Raw genomic sequence first — 18,370 nt, forward strand, 5'->3', positions numbered from 1 at the left:
GTTACTCTTGTTTATGAACAAGTACCAACCAGCATGGCTGGAAAGTGAATCTTATTTACATTTTGGTGCCGAGGTCAGACACAAATCATCTGAAGTAAAAAAAGAGAGAGATTCTTAGTCTCCTTGATCAGTTTTCTTATCGCTGTGGGGTTGTCCGCCTACAGTTTAAAACTAAAATGAATAAATGGAAGCATCAGGTTCTCGGTCCGTGTATAAAATATAATTCCTCTGAAGTTGTTGTCATGTTTACCATTTATAAACCATCAATCAGGAAGAGGCTACAGCGTTTTGTTTTGTTTTTCCTCTTTTTTAAATCTGAAACAACTGTCAAATATATGTCGTATCTTCTGTATGTTTGTTTTTTTTTCCTTTCTAAAACTAAGAAGCCAAATAGAAAAAAATAGGGGGAAAAAAGAGAAAAAAAAAAAGGTAAACCAAGAACCGGAAACAGTAGCAGCTGGCCACATGTTTGGTTATTTATATTTTTTAAATTGGGCTTTCCTTCAACTGAACACTGCTACAACACACCTCCAAACTGTTAAACCACTCAACTTTTGCTTTCTAGCTCTCTTTTCTTTTTTTTCCTCCATTTTCCTTTTACAAGTTTGACATCACAACTAGCTGATTGCGGTTGCTTTTCTGTTAAAGAAAGAAAGATCAAATAGTCATTTGACAATTTGTTCACATGAAAAGGAAAAGCACAAAAAAGTGTTGCGTCCGCCTTCTGTTTGCTGGTTTAATAAGAAGCGACTGATATTTCCCATTATTCCGTGACAACAACAGAGGGATGACATTTTCAGCACAGACGTTCTCTGGCTGTCTTTGAAGGTACTGTTACTGTACTGTAGGAAATGTTTAAGAACAGAATTGGGCAGGCTGAGGGAGTAAAATCCATCCTAAACTAAAGGTATGGAAGGGAGAATTTTCTAGTGTTGTAAGCAACATTTAGCAAGAAATCTGCAATGAACGACTTCACTCCAAATATTTATCTTCTTCCCCTTAACAGATCTTGAACACCTGCAAACAATATTAAATGTTCACCCTTCAGCACACACACACACACACACACACACACACACACACACACACGCACGCGCGCACACACACACTCAAAAGAAATCACCTGGATAAGCTATCGATCCTGACTCCATGTTTGGTCTCTGTGTGTTTGGAGTCCATCTTGATGCTGAACTCTTTATCCACCAGCAGGACGAAGGAGATGGCCCCTGAGTCTGGCTTCATATACAGCAGGAATGAGTCCTTCACCACCAGCCAGCTACACAACATTCAAACAAGCGGCCGTTATCATCTTTGTTGTCAACGTCATGTTTTTGTGTTGTCTTGGTGTAAATTTCTATGGATCTTTATCGACCGCTGCGGATTATTTCACGTATTGCTTGTTTTCAGAAAAGGGTGTAGGAAGAAAATCCTCACAGGGAGGTAGGTGGCTGCTGTGCTGAGCATTTCAAACGTGTGGGATTTGTGTGTGTGTGTCTGTGCTGACTTTACAAAATAACAATGAAAACTGCTCATATAATAATTTGGCTGTGATAAGATGAGAGAGAGACAAAGGAAGAGAGATGAGGTGGTTTCTGGTTCTGGCAGTACTACTGGGCTTGAGAAGCTTATTAAAGTAAATAAATAACTCCACAAGACTGCCAAAAATACCACGTATTGTATCATGATTATGTTTTTAACTTTGCAATGAATGGTCACTGTGTTAGAACACCTTTTTTCCCCCCCACTGTGTTTTCACACCTACGCTCTTAACAGCGTCTTGCCAGCATTCGGAATTATTCAGTTTTTCTTGTAGATAAAATGTTTCACACCTACATTTTTAGACACATTTGCCAGTTTAAAGAAGCCATTTATTCAGAAAGCAGGAAAGAATACATCATCTGTGTATATGAGAGCAATAAAGTGGATTTTTTTCTTATCTTGTCAATTGTAGTGCATTCAAAGGAAAGTTGCAAGGACAGAGGGAAAGAGAGAGAGAGAGAGAGAGAGAGAGAGAAAGCAAAGGAGGTAATTACATACCGTTTGGACCAGCGGTAGCAGGCCTGGCTGTGACCACAACAGTTCATGCCAGGAATACGATGCCCTCCTGAGCGCTTGTAAATCATCCCCTCCCTGGAACAAACAACACACACACGTTAGAAAAAGACAAGAACATACATTATCAGTGCAGGTCCTTCCCATTTTTCAAATGTGTTCAAGGAGTCTTAGAACAACTTTGAGGAGAGATTTTCATCCTGATCTTCCACGTCTCTAGGTAATGAAAAAAAAAAAAAAAAAGGATTAAAAAAGGCGAAAATGCTCACAGTCCTTTAGGCCCCAAATCATGGATGAAAGATAGCTGGCTGATGTCTATGAACTCCATCTGAGAACAGACAGGAAAAGAAAACAGGAGGCTTCACCCACCAACATACATGTGCAGTGTAACGTAAACATCTAAATGTGACTCAGGCAGCATCCACATCTACGATCCATCTGGCGAGAGTGCAGCTCATCTCAAAATATCTTGAATCTCCTCAGGTTTTTAATGTGTGGTAGTAGCAGCAGTATCTGCAGTTATATTTCAATGAATAGCGGGCTGTTCCAGACTTGAACTAATTCAGAAATCTACAACAATTTCCCCTTCATGAGGATTTTTATTGAAGCTATTGGAGAACGAACAAGAATTTTTAGAGGCTGAAATTACTCTTCCGTGTTATACCTAATATTTAAATTATTTACAGACCTTAGGTGGATTCAGGGAAATATGCATAAGCAATCATAATGACTTTGTCAGAATAGATGCAGTGCTATGAGTAAACGCATATTAAGTATCTTCTTCTCAACGGTGTTGAAGTATTTGCTTTCACGGCTTATTTGGATGACGTAGGATCAGTAATTTCCTCAATGGTCCACGTGTATCGGGCGGCCATGTTGTGGCACGTTATGGGCAAACCAGAAAGACACCATCAGCAGAAACGACTGTCATGATAGTTCAACATTCAATATGCCCAAATTTATTTTGGCAAATGTGTTTCCACCCCCTAATATGTACATAAATTATTATACATTCAATCCCCCCTTTTCCAATGCGATACTTCAATAAAAGCATAAAAACAGTGTGATGGGAACCCAGTGACTGAGGAGTGTGTGGAATAAATGTGCTATTCCCCTGACCGGTCAGAGGAGGCGATAGAGCAGCAACAAAGACATTCATCTGACATCCCAACCACACACACACACACACACACAGAAAATCGTATATGCAGGGGACACACTCGTGGTTGCAGGCAATGTAAGAGACCTCTCCACAACCTGGACACCCCCTGTACACACATAATTAGTACGAACGTTGCGAGGTTATGCTGAAGTGTCACAGCTTGCAGTTCTAGTAGGATTACTCACAGTATGGTGATATTTGCGGTACAAGGCCATCCTCAGCAGCTTGTTCAAATAGTCCTCTAATTGTCTCTGTAGAAACATATAAACACACACAACACACACACACACACACACACACACGCTATGTTTTGGTCATTGTGAGTATTTTAATGACAAAAATTCATCCATGCATATAAATACTACACATACACACACACACACACACGGAGTGAGAGGATTTTAGAGAATACAGTACACATGTTGACGAGAAGTTGAAGGTTAGTGAAGGTGAAGGTTAAGTTCCTGACATCAAGTGGAAGTATCACAAAACAAGACAGGATTTTGGAAAAGAAAGCAGATGTTTTGACACACCCTCCTGCTGGAGACCTGCTCATCTCTGACCAGTTCGTCTCCTCCTCCCCTGGGCAAGGAGGGCATCTCCCTCACCTCACTCTTCCTCACTGTCCTCCTCCTCACTGTGTGGCTGAGACAGACAAGTTTTAATTTAGAATGTGCAAGGTGTCTTTGATACTGTCGGCTCTCAGTGGTGCTTACTGTTTTGCATCATTCCCTGCGAACAGTTGTTTGAAAAGGTAAATATAAAACCTTGACATGCAGTCCGGCAGGTCAAATGAGCCATGAACGATAAAAGAATTAGGAGGGAGGGGATTATTCTTTTATCATTAAATATTAAAAGATTTCACTGTTTTGATATGAAGAATGGCTCATGAGAGGAAAATAGATGAAGACACATATCACCGACAGAAAGAAAGAGGCCGGTGCTATTAAAAGCCAAGGGCGATATTCTATTGTTGATAGAGAAAACACAGAGAGAGCATGAGAGAGTGACGGAGAGGGAGGTAGCGGTAGAGAGGAGGACAAAAGACAAAGGCAGGAAAATAATGAGAGTGGAAACAGAAAAAAAAGGAAGGTAGTTGCTCAGGAAAGGAACGTCTTAATCAAATACCAAAGACTGCAGACGAATTTCGACAGTGACACAATCACCTGCCTGAAGGAGTGGTTTAAAATGACGGCTGAAATGAAGCTTAAAACAAACCTAGAGCAGGCAGATAATTCAGAGGAGGGAAAAAAAACTTTTTACTGGTTGTTTTTATGTCTTTATAAGTCGGGGAATGAAGCAAAAGAAATGTGATCATGTGTACAAATGTGACATTTAGAGGGACAGAACAAAACACAAGCGCTGCATTTTTGATACAGTGATAATGGAGGCAGAGTCGGTCGATAGTGGAACTCCTGAAACTTTCAACATCCTACTGTATAACCCCTCTCCACCCATGGGTACCGGTGTACAAACTTTTTTTTACAAAACTGTGCACACTCCTGGGGGTACATGCACACCAGTTTGGGAATAACTGCCCTTGAGGGAAGGATGTAGAACTCAAAGAGTTCCCTATCCTGAACAAACTGTGAAAAATATCTTTATTTATACAAATTTGACATCATATGACATTCATATCTGCAGAATAGCAAATTATAGCCTGTTATGATCTAAACAAAAAGAATGATCGTTTGGTGGGACAGTTGGAAGGCAAATGGCTCGACGCTCCGTCACGTTGCCCAAAACTGTCATAATTAAACTTTAGATTAGTTCCAACAACTAAATAAACAAACTTAGAATCTCTACCGGCAATTGATGAAGGCCCGTGTTGCAGAACAACAATATCAGTGTTAGAAGAGTGTTGGGTGATGTAGAAGAACTGGTACCATTGGCTACAACCAGCTAAGGCTAGTTAGCATTACTTGTTAAAGAAAAAAAGAGTACAACGCTTAGAAAGAACAAGCAGTTTTACCCTAAATGTCACAGTTTGTGTAAATCTTATAACCAGTACGTAGTAGGTCAGTGGGATTATACAGGAGCTGGATCATCAACAGTTGCAAGTTACAAGTGTAAAGTGATGCAGTGTGACAGAAACATGCATTCGCGCGTGTGTGTGTGTGTGTGTGTGTGTGTGATACCTGCGTGATGGCAGCGGTATCCTCATAAAGGTCTTGTATGTCCTCAGTTCTCTGTGCAGCTCCATGAAATGTTTCTCTTTCCTTTTTACAATCCAGGTAAACTCACCGTGTTTCAGCTCAATCTTAAACACTGCAGGCAGAGACTAAACACACACACACACACACAAACACAGATAGAAACATCGCAAATGTTTTGCGGATCAAAGAGAAAAAAGAGAATATATTTGTTGTAATTAAAGCTTGGCAAAAAAAATTAGCTATCAGAATCTTTCCTGAAACTGTGTATTGGATAACGGTTCCTGATTTTTTTTTTTTTTTTTATATATAAACACAAACTAAACTGTGCTCAAATCCAGTTTAAAAACGTGGAAATTACACTGAAGAAATTGTGTGTTCAAGCTTCTACAGTAGCTGATGTCGCTGCGACTGCTGTTAGGGCTGCATCTTCCTGCTCCAGCAGCATGTTTGAGATCTTTGAGCACTACTTGCAGGTGAAATTATATGAAATACAACAAAGTCCCATCCGTACAATTCGATTTTGTCACATACGTCTCAGGTACCTTCATATGTAGTGTGATGGCGCTTCTGTCGTCTATGCACTTGTAGAGTGCGGTTTTATATACAACATCACCAAATCAGACTGACAAGTTTCTCACAGATAAGATGAAATATGTTCCATCAGAAGCAAAAAAAATGTGAGGAAAAAGTAGGGGGGAAAAAGCAGAAATGGGCGGGCTTACATCGGACATGGCGTCATCAAATGAACACAAACATTGTCTTGATGACCAAACCTGACCTGAGTGGTGCACACAAAATTCAGCCATGTAGGATCAATACGGAGCGAAGAATGTACAGTTCTTCTTCAAGTACATCACAAGTCTTTGTTTTACTCTGCAGCTCTTCGTTATTTTCACACATTTCAGAACACGAAACTATAAACCAGTTGATCAACATTTTGTCTTTTTCACCTCTTGTATTTCAGCACGTTGGCATTTTCGAGGCAGTTTCACAAACAACAAACTTGGAGATTTACTGTTTAAGTATTGACATTTTTAAATAATAAGGCGTCTTTCGCTTAGTAGCACTGAAGCAAATCACTGAATTTGATCGGCTCTACGTTTCATATCGAGTATGAATGTTTCATTATTAAGTTCAAGTTCATAAAAATGACCGAATTAAAAAAAAAACGGATCAATTTCAGGGGCTTTTGAGGTGTTCCTTCAACCTCATCTCCTATCTTTGGGCTTTTCTTCTCCCCTAATCTGACTTGATTTAAGGTCTTCAGTTTTTACAAACATTCATGAATATTTAAATCTGAGCGGCAGCAATAAAACCAAGTGCGAACTGGTGGTGCGGTACCTTGTTGACACTCCTGTGGTGAGAGATGTTGAAGCGATCCTGTGCGGCAGTGAATCTTTCCACCTCCAGGATGCGAACGGTTATGGGCACAGTGGGAAGGTAGACCTTGGCGTTGGCCTCCTTAAAGCCTACTGTGGCGTACACCGCTGAAAACGGGATACGACAGTCCCCTAGGAGAAAGACAGAGGCGGCGGGTGTTTTTCTCTTCGTGAATGTAGGTGTTGCACAGGCTGGTTTTGGAGCGAGTAGGCTGCATGACTGAAACATCGGCCTCTGTTCAAGATTTGTTTGTTTGCAGCACTAGTTTTCTGAGATGTAAATGATGTCCGACCTCGTGCTGTTGCAGCGTTGGATACCAGTTTAAATGTTCGGTAAAATCGCGTCTTTATTTCTAGGTCTTGACTATGACCCTGGAATGATAAAATGTCTCAATCCAGTTACATAATTGTATCATTTTACCATCTGAAATGTTCCAATTGGACTCCTCAGTGTTAGGTGTGTAAACACATACTCACCTAAGTTGTTTCCCTCATAGTCGAGCTCCTCTCCCTCCTCTATGTCCAGTTCTCTAGTATCTAAACTCTCCACAAGTTCCGCCATCTTGATACCGTCCTGTTCATCTGCTGCGGCGTCGGAAACTTCAGAGCTGACCAGGTTGATCGTGCTGGTGGTGGGCTGCTGTGCCTTCTGCAGCATTGCTTAGCAGATCACACCCTGAGCAGGGGTCACCTTTGAGGAGAGAGGAGAAGGGTCATGCTGTGGAGCATCTTCATGTAATCATTTCCTGAGTGAATACTTCAGCAGAGAGCTAAATCAGCTTTTAACTCTCCAGCAATCACACGTTTAAAGATACAGTCATCAAATCTTCTCTCCGTGAGATTCAAGTACAAACTGAATAATATATTCCTCATGAAGGGGATTTACAGCAGGACATTTGTATTAAACTCTATAGAAAACCAGTTTTGGCTGCTCAGCGTATGCTACACGATGAGAGTCACTTTATCCACTGAGAGAAATGAAAGGTTTCTACTGTTAAGCTTTTAATAGTCAAGAAAAAAAATCGCGCTGCAATAAAAGAGAAGGAAAACAGTCTCGTCTTTTCTCTCTACATTAAGCAGGTCACCGCAACAAATGGATTATTCTGTGAATCATTTGTAAAGGTCGATCAGAAGAATGTCAAAGGGACCAAATGTCACTGTGAGTAAAAGGAAGGGGAGAAAAAAAAACCTTTGGCAAATCATAAAACTGCTGTTTAAATTGTTCTGACAGAAGAATTTTAAAAGTGTCACTTAGGTTTACGTCACCAAGTCAGTGAGTGTAACTCAGCAGTACTGGAGTCATGTACTTCCTTCCAACAACCCCTGGAAAAAAGTGGAATCCAGTCAAAATTTTGGCCTGAATATTCCAAGACATGATGCGAATGTGATGATATCCGCGAGGATGGATACATGAGTGTCGTAGAGTTCATGTTTTTCACGTATTTGACCACCGCTGTACTGCTGCAATGTGGGGTTCGTGTAATCCTGTTGATGGATATGCAACAGATACATGGTTGAACAACAACACAAAAAAAAACTAGATCTCAAATCTTCACAACTGCAGGACTGGAATTCCTTTTTAATGACTGCTACACACACACACACACACAGCTCATCTAAATCACACAGGGGCGGTATGGCTTGGGGGAAAAAAGCTGTCTGTCTAGTAACGAGAACGAAAAACATTTAAAATAACTCGAAAATATACAATTAAAATGACGTACAATGTAGGATTACATTGCAAATCAAGCATCTGTCACGGCCCTGTATCAAACACATTCGATACCGGAGACTTGGTTGCTATTGACACTCAGAGCAAACAGTAGCAACATGGAGTCTTGGCACAGATGTTGCTCTTCTACTCAGTAGAAATTAACTAACGAAATCTGATCTACTGTCTCATGAACCAGATCCACAAAACCGAAACAGGCGTCAGGAAAATTAAACAACGGACAGAGACCACCAGGTTCCCTTCTCTGAAATTGTTTCATCCTTCAATGCGAGGGTTTTTTTTTTTTAATTCCTGAGGCTGACTAAGAGCGTGTAGACTTGCACACACACACACACACACACACACACACACACACGTCCTAAAGCGACAGGAACAGGTACATTCAAACAGGACATTCAGTCATATAAAGTCTTTTCGCAGTTCTCTTTATACAAAGTTTGACAGTATATCTATACAGTGAAATACATCGTAGTGGTATCAGAGATACTTCTACATGGACTATTGATTTAGATCCCCTCTCTAGGGACATATTGAGCTGATAGGAACACTCTTCAGATCAATATTCTATCTGCAAATAAGATGATTTCTTAATATTTGTTATATGGATTTGCTATTTAAAAGTATTGTTCAAATAAACTCAACATTAAAATAAAATATTAAGTAATAGATATAAACTGAGCCATCTTAGGAGCCAAATATTTTTACTGACACAACTGATGCATTCCTCAGTATAGGGGTGTATTTCCTCATCAGCTGCACCCTGTGAGTGTTAGGGCGGGGAAAAAAGTCGTCATCGATGCTGAGTCAGACATTAGAAAAGGAGATCTTAACGGCTTCACAGGTATCCTGCGAGCAGATCCCACACAGAGAGACTCCAACCAAACCTGTGCAGTCGCGTAAAATGACCTCACCACTCATGACAGCCCAGTACTTACTTGGACGTAACATGGAGACTAAACAAAGTATTTCACATGAAATCAAAATACATTTCTACAACAGCTTTGGCAACAGCAGATTGATGTCAGGATTTCTGTTACGCTCTAGTAGCGCCTCCGTGTCTCTGAGCGCACCCTCACACCGCGACTAATCTCACACCTCCTCCTCGTCTTAACCGCCATGAGGCTTTCAGCCCCTCGTCTTTGGAACTCTTCTTTACAGGACACTCAAATATAAACACACTACCTACCTACTTATCTCAAACTGATCCATTCTGATAAACTGATAAAGATTTTATTTACGGTATTGCTCTTCCATACTGCTGCTTCGTTTGACTTGTGAACGTCCTGATAGTTCTGATTTCTACTGTGTGTCTGTAACTGGTTCTTTGAATGACCTTACAGAGACACCACGGGAAAAATATCACGTAGAACACGTGATCGTACATGGACTTCAAACATTACGTGAGGAAAAAAATCCGAAAATCAAGTTTCTTATTTGGAAAGTGCATGTACGTGCACATGTAAATGAATTTCACAAATGTGACATTCGTGGTCTTTCTTCTGCACATGTGGATATTATAACCTTGACCTGACACATGTAAACATGATTAATGCAACATTGTTTCATGTACAAATAAGTACACGTTTCCATCAAGCAAAGACAAACAGAGAAAATGTCCTTGGTTCTATTTTTCTTTTTTCAGTCATTACATAACACTGAGAAAATGTCCTCAATTTAGCTGAACAGAAACCATAAACTTGTTAAACCGGTTAAAAAAAAAAAAAGGGACACGTCTCATGTGCATGCTAGCCACCGACAGTGGCCTAGGGTAAAAACCCTTTAATCTTCCACTGGCCTAACAAAGCCAGAAGGAAAGACTAGAGAAAGAAACACTACCCCCTTTTACAGTGCACTAAGTGCTTCGTCATCCTGGTAACAAACCCAGACACTACCAAGCAGAACAGAGGAACAGCAGGGAAGAGAGGAGAATAAAGAAGCTGATTCAGCAGAGGGATTCAGAGAAGACACGCTCTTCGTTTAGTGTTTTGAATGCACTCTTTACGACGTCGTGAAGTTGCTTCTCTTCTCGGTTGCAGCAGTAGGACGACTTCTTCACAAGTTTGGCTCGAGTCTTAAGTGGTGATGTGATAAATGTTTCTCAAGAGGAAATTTTGAGAGGTTTGTTAGTACAAAAATATTTATTTTGCAACATGTGCTGTGATTTGTATGTTCGCAAGAGTGCAGAAGCTTCCAACTATGTCAGCTGCATTCCGTCTACTTCCAGCTGACAGGTATAAGAAAAGATGGGACACGTTGGAGAAAATGTGGAACATTTTAGGCATGAAGGCTCACCAAAAAAAGAGGGTAGTGTCTTTTAGATGCAGGGAGGGGCAACACCAATCCCTCCCTCCCACACACACACACACACACACACACACACACACACACACACACCCTTCTCCAGTACAAACAGAGTAATTGCACTTCTCTCCTTGCAAAATACTACTTACTTAAGTTTGGAAAAGTTTGTAGGGAAAAATGCCAGTGAACAGTAAATATCACATGGGACCAACAGCAGTTAACTGCCTGACGGTAAACATTCTCCGTCCTGAACAGGTTCCAACACGTTCCCAACACACTCAGACGAGTCACCAGCAGTTCCCAGTCCCCTACAGTGACCTCATGTCTGATGTTCCCAACAAAACTCAACAATTCCATATGTTCAAATTCCCAAGCTGGACATTTCCAGTTTGTTTAATACTGAGTCAACATTGAAGAACACACTCGCTGCAGTCACTTTGTAAAGAGTGTCATCTATATAATTCCATGTACAAACTAGTTTCATAATTACCTTATTCATGATGATCAAAACATCTGCAGGTATATGAAATGATCATTATTATTGCTATTATCGTTCTCTTTTACAAGTTACATCATTTCATCAAGGTCTGGGAAATCAAGATAAGTGTCTAAATCTAGACAAAAAAACGTCTAGTCTTCAGAATATAAAATAAACTCTGAATGACTTTTTACATCACATACAAGCAAAGAGAGAAGCACAACAAACTGAGGAAAATAACAAATCAAGCAAAACGGAAAAAAAAAAACTTTTTCTTTAAATTTGCAAAATGGAATATTTTTGGTCTTTGTCGACTTGTGTTCATTTTGTCACCCAACACTAAACATGTTCCTTTACTTCTTTCAGATTTTGTTGGCCAAAAATGGATTAAAAAGAGAAAAAAGAAATGTAAAACTCATGGGAATTTTAATTTCAAGTACTAAGATTTAATCTAAATCAGCTGCCAAGAAAAAAAACAACCTAAATCTTCAATGTAAAATAACAATAATAATCATAATAATAGTAACAGGCCTAATACTAAACACAGATTAAAAATGTTCTTTTAAATATTGCAGTTTTCTATTTATATGTGGTAAAAATGCTCTCTAAATATGCATGATGCCTAATTACGTTTTCAGAATTACTTCTGAATTTATGAAGCAAGAAAACAGATGGAGAGGCAATAGCTGTGGTACGCAGAAAAAAATACATTTCCACAACAACCCGTGTGCTTATTTTAGATCCCCAGCCTGACATTAAACATCAGTTTTGCCCCTCGTAAGGAAAACCACCCCCCCGTATTTACAAGGTTCGCCGGGTGTCTCACTCCTGCAGGGGCAAGATCACCCCCATGTCTGTGCCCGACTAAAACTAGACATATATAGTCAATGTTTCCTTTGACTAAGATAAAAATGCTCTGATTTATGTCAACAAACATTTAACTAAACAAAAACAAGATGAAGATGTCTAAATATGGTGAACTCTAGCGAGGACACATAGACTAAGACTGAACAGAAAATAGCTGTCCAATAAAAACAATTGTTGACATATGGGATGCATCACTCTAACGAGACATGCTGCTTGAAAAGGAACTTTTCAAAGTATGTGGATGGACAGAGTGTAATCTCCTGAGCTTCAAAAGAAATATTTCAGACAGTGCAGTTATGTCCCCGCTCTAAGAATAGTTGTGACCTCCCTGAGGCCTGGGGTCAACTGCAGAGGGACCCGGAATGCTGAGTGTGGTTTGGATGTTTGCATGTCAAATACATGCACATCGCTAGTAATGCCACCTCTGTCCACGCAGCCTGACAATAGATAAGAGAGAGGACGAGAATATAATTTAGCAGTGAGTGTGCAGGAGTTATCTTTGCACTCCATTCTCTACCTACTTCCTGCTTCCTGTCTTGTTGTCATGGCGATAGTTTGAACAACCAGCCAGTATCTTATGTATAAATATCAACAGAAGCAGAAGAAAAAGTGTCCGCCTCTCTCCTCATGGGCTGCCTTACATCCTTCCTGAATGTCAATTAGTTGGAATCAAGATGGTGTGAATCATAGAAGAAGAAATGAAAGAATGGCGAGTGGGAGAGGAACAGCGGAGGTTTGGTGGAGCGTGTCATAAAGAGAGAAACATAAAAGTAAAATGACACATGGGAAGAGTTGTCTCACACAAAAACCCACAGAACCATTAAAAAATATTGTTACGCTGACATACAGGGTCCCAAATCATTACTAGACACAGGATATTTAAAAACTAAGGAGACAAATTGCTACCTCTTCCTAATAAGACACTCCTTACAAACAATTATTTAAGAAGGTTTATTATTGTTTACTAATTCTAATTACTAATAAGCTTGATTATAAGAAATTAACTAAGCCATTGAAGTCATCAGTTTTGTAAAATGTCTCTGGTTTTCAAAAAAGGACACTTTATACACAAATTTTGCAATTAAATACATTAATTTTACAAAAAATCCTTCAACATCTAAGTGTACAACTGACTGTCTAACTTGTGATCGGGACTTTTAGTCGAATAAAATTATTTTACAATTTATTTATTGTTATTTATTTACCCCCCAATTTGATATGGTTTACTCTCTCAAACAATAACAATGTGTTTAAATCAAAGAATTAAAAGTCAATAATGATATGTAAAATAATTTAAATAGTCAGTAAAATATTGTGGAAACTAAATCATAAAAGGATATAACCTAAAAATAAGTGTGCAACATTGTCAAGGGCGTTCTATGCATTGATTTTAGGAAATTTGCTCATAAGAACAGAAAAGGACCCCACCTAAGAAAAGATTTATAATTGACAAGGCATTGTGTTAATGATGTACGACTAGTTAGTCAGTACCTCGTTTGAAAGTGGCAGTGACTAAAAAGTACTGTGGACAATCCACAATAATCAATACATTAAACAGAGGGTTAATTCATTCAAACTGGCTCACTCATGCCCATGTCATCAGGAGAAAGTGTTGTGAGTGTTGAGTCTCCAGTCCTCTTCGTGGCTTTTCTGCCATTTACATTAATTTGGTTTTGAAATAGGAAAATAAGATATATGCCTTATTGTTTGTTTGTTTGTTTGTTTGTTTGCATGTATGCAGCAGTTCTATCCAGCGGGTTGAACTTTAGCAGAGCGACGATGACCTTGGAGGGACGCGTGGGAAGGAAGATGACGTCATCCCTTATCAGCTTCCTAGCTGTTGCCCATAATAGGATCAGTTATGGAAGTTATATGTGTCACAACTACAGCTTTAATTTAAGGCCAGACATGTGGGATCTCTGGGGCAGGCCCTCAGATGGACCCTTCCACATAAGCCATTTTGACTGGTCAAAGAGGGGAAATTGAATATTGCCCCTCGAATCCATGTTAGTGAATACGTACAAATTAAATGAAGCCACTGTTAAATGGATTCTGGATCCAAAAAGTGTATTTTGTCTTTCATCCATCCATCATCCATCTTCTTCTGCTTATCTGGGGTCGGGTCGCGGGAGCAGCAGTGTAAGCAGAGAGACTGAAACTTCCCTCTCCCAGCTACTTAATCCAGCTCTTCACGGGGGATCCTGAGGCGTTCCCAGGCCAGCTGAGAGACATAGTCTCTCCAACGTGTCCTGGGTCTTCCCTGAGGCCTCCTACCATTTGGACGTGCCCTGAACACCTCCCCAGGGGGGCGTCTGAGAGGCATCGTGACCAGTTGCCCGAGCCACATCATCTGACTCCTCTCGATGTGGAGGAGCAGCGGCTCTACTCTGAGCTCCTCCCGGATGTTGTAGCTTCTCACCCCTATCTCTAAGGGAGAGCCAAGCCACCCTATGGAGGAAACTCATAGGTGAGGGTAGAAACGTAGATCAACCAATAAACTAAGAGCTTTGCCTTTCAACTCAACTCCCTCTTCACCACAAGACTGATGCAGAGTCTGCATCACTGTAGACGCTTCTCCAATCTGCCTGTTGATCTCACAATCCATCTTTCCCTCACCCGTGAACGAGACCCCAAGGTACTTGAACTCCTCCACCTGGGGCAGGATCTCATCCCTGACTCAAAGATGGCACTCCACCCTTTTCCTGGCAAGAAACATGGACTCAGACTTGGAGGTGCTGATTCTTTATTTTGTCTTTCAAGCACTCTCAAATAGTTGTCTTAAGCTCACAATTTATTTTCCCCCACCTGCATCTCTTCTTTGTGTCTCCAGAATGCAGAAAGTGTCAGCCACATACTTTCAGCTTGAAGCTAATGCTTGCCAACAACACGCATTTACAAACTCCAGAGAGCATAATCCGGTATAATCAACGTCTTCTTTATACATTTGTATGCTCAGGACTCTGCACACACTGTGATTTGAGCTAAAAACAAAAGGCACTACCACTCTTCTTCCTCTGTACTGCTCATTCATGGTTGCACAGAGCACCACTAGCTAGCACAGTCAATAGAACCGATATGCTAGAACTTGTCCATGCTAGTTCGCGGCAGTGCTTAAAGCTCAGATCAAGTGTTTGTGGAGAACTGAGCATGGACATGGGGTATACATGTGCTGGACAGTTTGTAACTGAGGCGTTTGGACAGCTTTGCTGACATTAGTAACCAGTCACCATTAGCTTCATGCTAAATTTAAGTGGAGTCACTGTAGTGGTTGCGTGATGTTGAGTGGAGTTAGCATAGTAGTAGCATGAGAAGTTAGCCAAACACTCACAGCCACACTGGTACTGGGGTTACCAAATGGTTATTCTTTTATTAGCATAAGCTGCTGGACATTATCAAGCCCGGTTGTATGTCAGTCTGGTCATACATGAACAAAATACAGGCCACATGAACCCTGAACGTCACTATTGAGTTGCGAGCCAAAAAAGCCGAACAGTTTAGAAACATTCATGCCCCTCTTGTCATTCCGCTCTCAAGCCCCGAAGAGAACAAAGGAATGTCTTAAAGCAGCACTGACATTATTACAGGAGCTACAGTCCCTGGCCCTTTCTGCGTTCTGGAGTCACAAAAGGAATGATTGGCAAAAAAAAAAAAAAAGTCTTTGTGAGCTCAAGATGCCTATTTGTACTTGACAGGTAAAAATCCTTATACGATGTTGTATGTTGTACGTATGAGCTTAATGGTGAGGGATTGCTTTAATGTTTTGCCACCCCCAAACAGCGGATCTGCCTTGTGATGTCGTGGTTATTTGCTCCATAATCAAACAAGGCTCAAATTTCTAGAGAGCTAGGATTAATTGTTTAAAACACGAGTACGGTGCCGAATTCTAGATTTCGAGGATAAACACCTGACCCTGTCATATCACTTCTAACGCAGGATAATGATAGTCTGAGCTAACTTCAATCGTTACTCTTCAAGGTGGGAACCCTCCATGCTCGAGCCACTGCTGGGAGCTGAGCTGTGAACCCTGCAGGAGTCCTAAACTGCCTTGAAGAGGGAGACTAGTGGGATTGTTCTCTTCCAAAGCTGAGTGGAAAATATTTATATTTCAAATGCACTAGAGGAAAAGCTTCTCCTCCTCTGTTGCTTTAGGGCATCCTGTTGGAGCAAAGATAGTGGAAGGTAAATAAAGATTATTTTCTCGTTTTCATGTTCCACATGTACTTAACTAACATTTCATAAATTGAAAATTTGCAGATGATATATTCTTTAAAAATCAGGCATTACTTGGAAAGTGGTGATAAAGATGTGTCAAGTCATGACAAAATATAGCTACAGATTTTTTTCTTTAATTTCAAAATGTGGTATGGGCGGCACGGTGGTGCAGTGGTCAGCGCTGTGGCCTCACAGCACGAAGGCTCCTGGTTTGAGCCCCGGCTCCATCACAGGACCTTTCTGTGTGGAGTCTGCATGTTCTCCCTGTTCCTGTGCGGGTTCTCTCTGGTTCTCCAGCTTCCTCCCACAGTCCAAAGACATCAAGAGGGGACGAGGCTGATTGATACTCTAAATTGACCGTAGGTGTGGCTGTGAGTGTGAATGGTTGTCTGTCTGTCTGTGTTGGCCCTGCGATGGACTGGCGACCTGTCCAGGGTGTAGGCAGAAGATAGCTGGGATAGACTCCAGGCCCCCACGACCCTTAACAGGATAAGCAGTAGAAAATGGATGGATGGATGAAATGTGGCATTTTACACTGACATTTGAAGCAATGTTATGCAACATTTTAGCTTCAATTAACTGTTTCACTACTACCCTGATGGTAGCCTATGTTGAGCTGTATAAGGAGAAAGGTGCCTCCTCCTCCTCCTCCTCCCACTCCTCTTCCCACTCTGCACATCTATCAGAGGACTATAATTTTGCCTTAGAGGGCACATGACACAAACTCAAACATGTAGTGCTGCTTTCAGGTTCAAGAAGCTAGCTCAGATTTCAAAGAACAGAAGCCCAGAGGAAGAGGAAGGTTATGGTTGAGATGAGTACAAAAGGAAAAACAAGCAAAGTCTACAAGAAAATGCAGGAAAGTTTTGTTTCTACCAACCTGTTTGGGTCAAATAACAAAGTTGCATTATATGGATTTTCATTGGGGCGGCATGGCTCAGAGGTAGAACAGCTGTCTAGCAACAGAAGGGTCGCTGGTTCAATCCTCACTTCCCCCGGTGACCATGTCAAAGTATCCTTGAGCGAGTTATTGAACCCTAATTGCTCCTGATGGCCCTGCGACGGACTGGCGACCCGTTCAGGGTGAACCCCACCTCTCACCCAATGTCAGCTGGGATAGACTCCAGCCTTCCCATGACCCTTAATGAATAAGCGGTATAGAAAATGGATGGATGGATGGATGGATTTTCATCAGAGGAGGGAGGTCACAAACCCAGACACCAAATTATTTGGTCAAAAATTTAAAATACAGCTGAAAAATATGGCATCCTCTTCAGTCCAAAGCTGCTGTTGCTACTACCAACCATGTTTTCACACCTAATGGTTGTGTTTGTTTGGGAAAACCTGCAGCAGAAGCAAGTGGTTGGTCACATGAGATAAAGACTCACCGCCTATTCATAAAAAGAGGGTTTTTGGAAAAGGCAAAAAAAAAAAAAAAGCATGCAGGCCTGAAAATATTTTGTTTTTTTCATGGAATTATAGAGTATTTTTGTAGTTTGTGATTATAAAAAAAGGCACATCAAAATATGATGACGGGAACACGACGACTGTCAAAGTGAAAAAAAAAAACCAAGGCAAAAAAAAAAAACACTGCATGAAAATATCCATAACACACTTGCATTAAGCAGGATATTTGCATGGTTCTAAACACTCTATATAAGCATATATGGCTGTGAATCACTTCTTGTGTTCCCGTTTGTACACCGATGAAAATTGACGACTATTTATTCCTCCAAATTTCCATTCAAACATACGAACTTGGAAAAATATCCACACCAATTCGTGTAACCCTTTACTGAACTGGTCCTTATTCTACTTGCCATCCGCTCCTCATACAGGAGTTCTGTCTCTCTACACTCGGTTCTCTTAAAACATGTCAGCTCATCAAAAAGTTGAGGAGTTGAGGCAGCAGAGGTGCTGCAGATTGTCACAGATTATCCATCCGGCGTTAGGAAAAACACTGAGATGTATCATCTATTCCTGGGAGTGTGATAACAAGCTTGACATTTACTAAGTATTGTGGCAAACCAG

At 40.7% G+C, this 18,370-nt stretch overlaps 1 protein-coding gene across 1 annotated transcript in view; it reads right to left on the reverse strand.

Annotated features, from left to right (window-relative positions):
• pld1a (phospholipase D1a) overlaps positions 1-18,370 on the reverse strand; it is a 36,023-nt gene that overhangs the window by 15,239 nt on the left and 2,414 nt on the right. Inside the window, exons 2-9 of the mRNA XM_086182563.1 lie at positions 7,227-7,440; positions 6,712-6,881; positions 5,353-5,495; positions 3,748-3,859; positions 3,400-3,465; positions 2,322-2,380; positions 2,038-2,130; positions 1,124-1,276 (exon numbers count right to left, since the gene is read on the reverse strand). Of these exons, the coding sequence (XP_086038689.1) occupies positions 1,124-1,276; positions 2,038-2,130; positions 2,322-2,380; positions 3,400-3,465; positions 3,748-3,859; positions 5,353-5,495; positions 6,712-6,881; positions 7,227-7,407 (977 nt within the window). The 5' untranslated portion in view covers positions 7,408-7,440. The remainder of the gene's footprint in view (positions 1-1,123; positions 1,277-2,037; positions 2,131-2,321; positions 2,381-3,399; positions 3,466-3,747; positions 3,860-5,352; positions 5,496-6,711; positions 6,882-7,226; positions 7,441-18,370) is intronic.

Source organism: Aulostomus chinensis, chromosome 17 (genome assembly GCF_037954235.1).
Source record: "Aulostomus chinensis isolate RoL2024-O1b breed Wild chromosome 17, RoL_Achi_v1.0, whole genome shotgun sequence".
Lineage (NCBI taxonomy): Eukaryota > Metazoa > Chordata > Actinopteri > Syngnathiformes > Aulostomidae > Aulostomus > Aulostomus chinensis.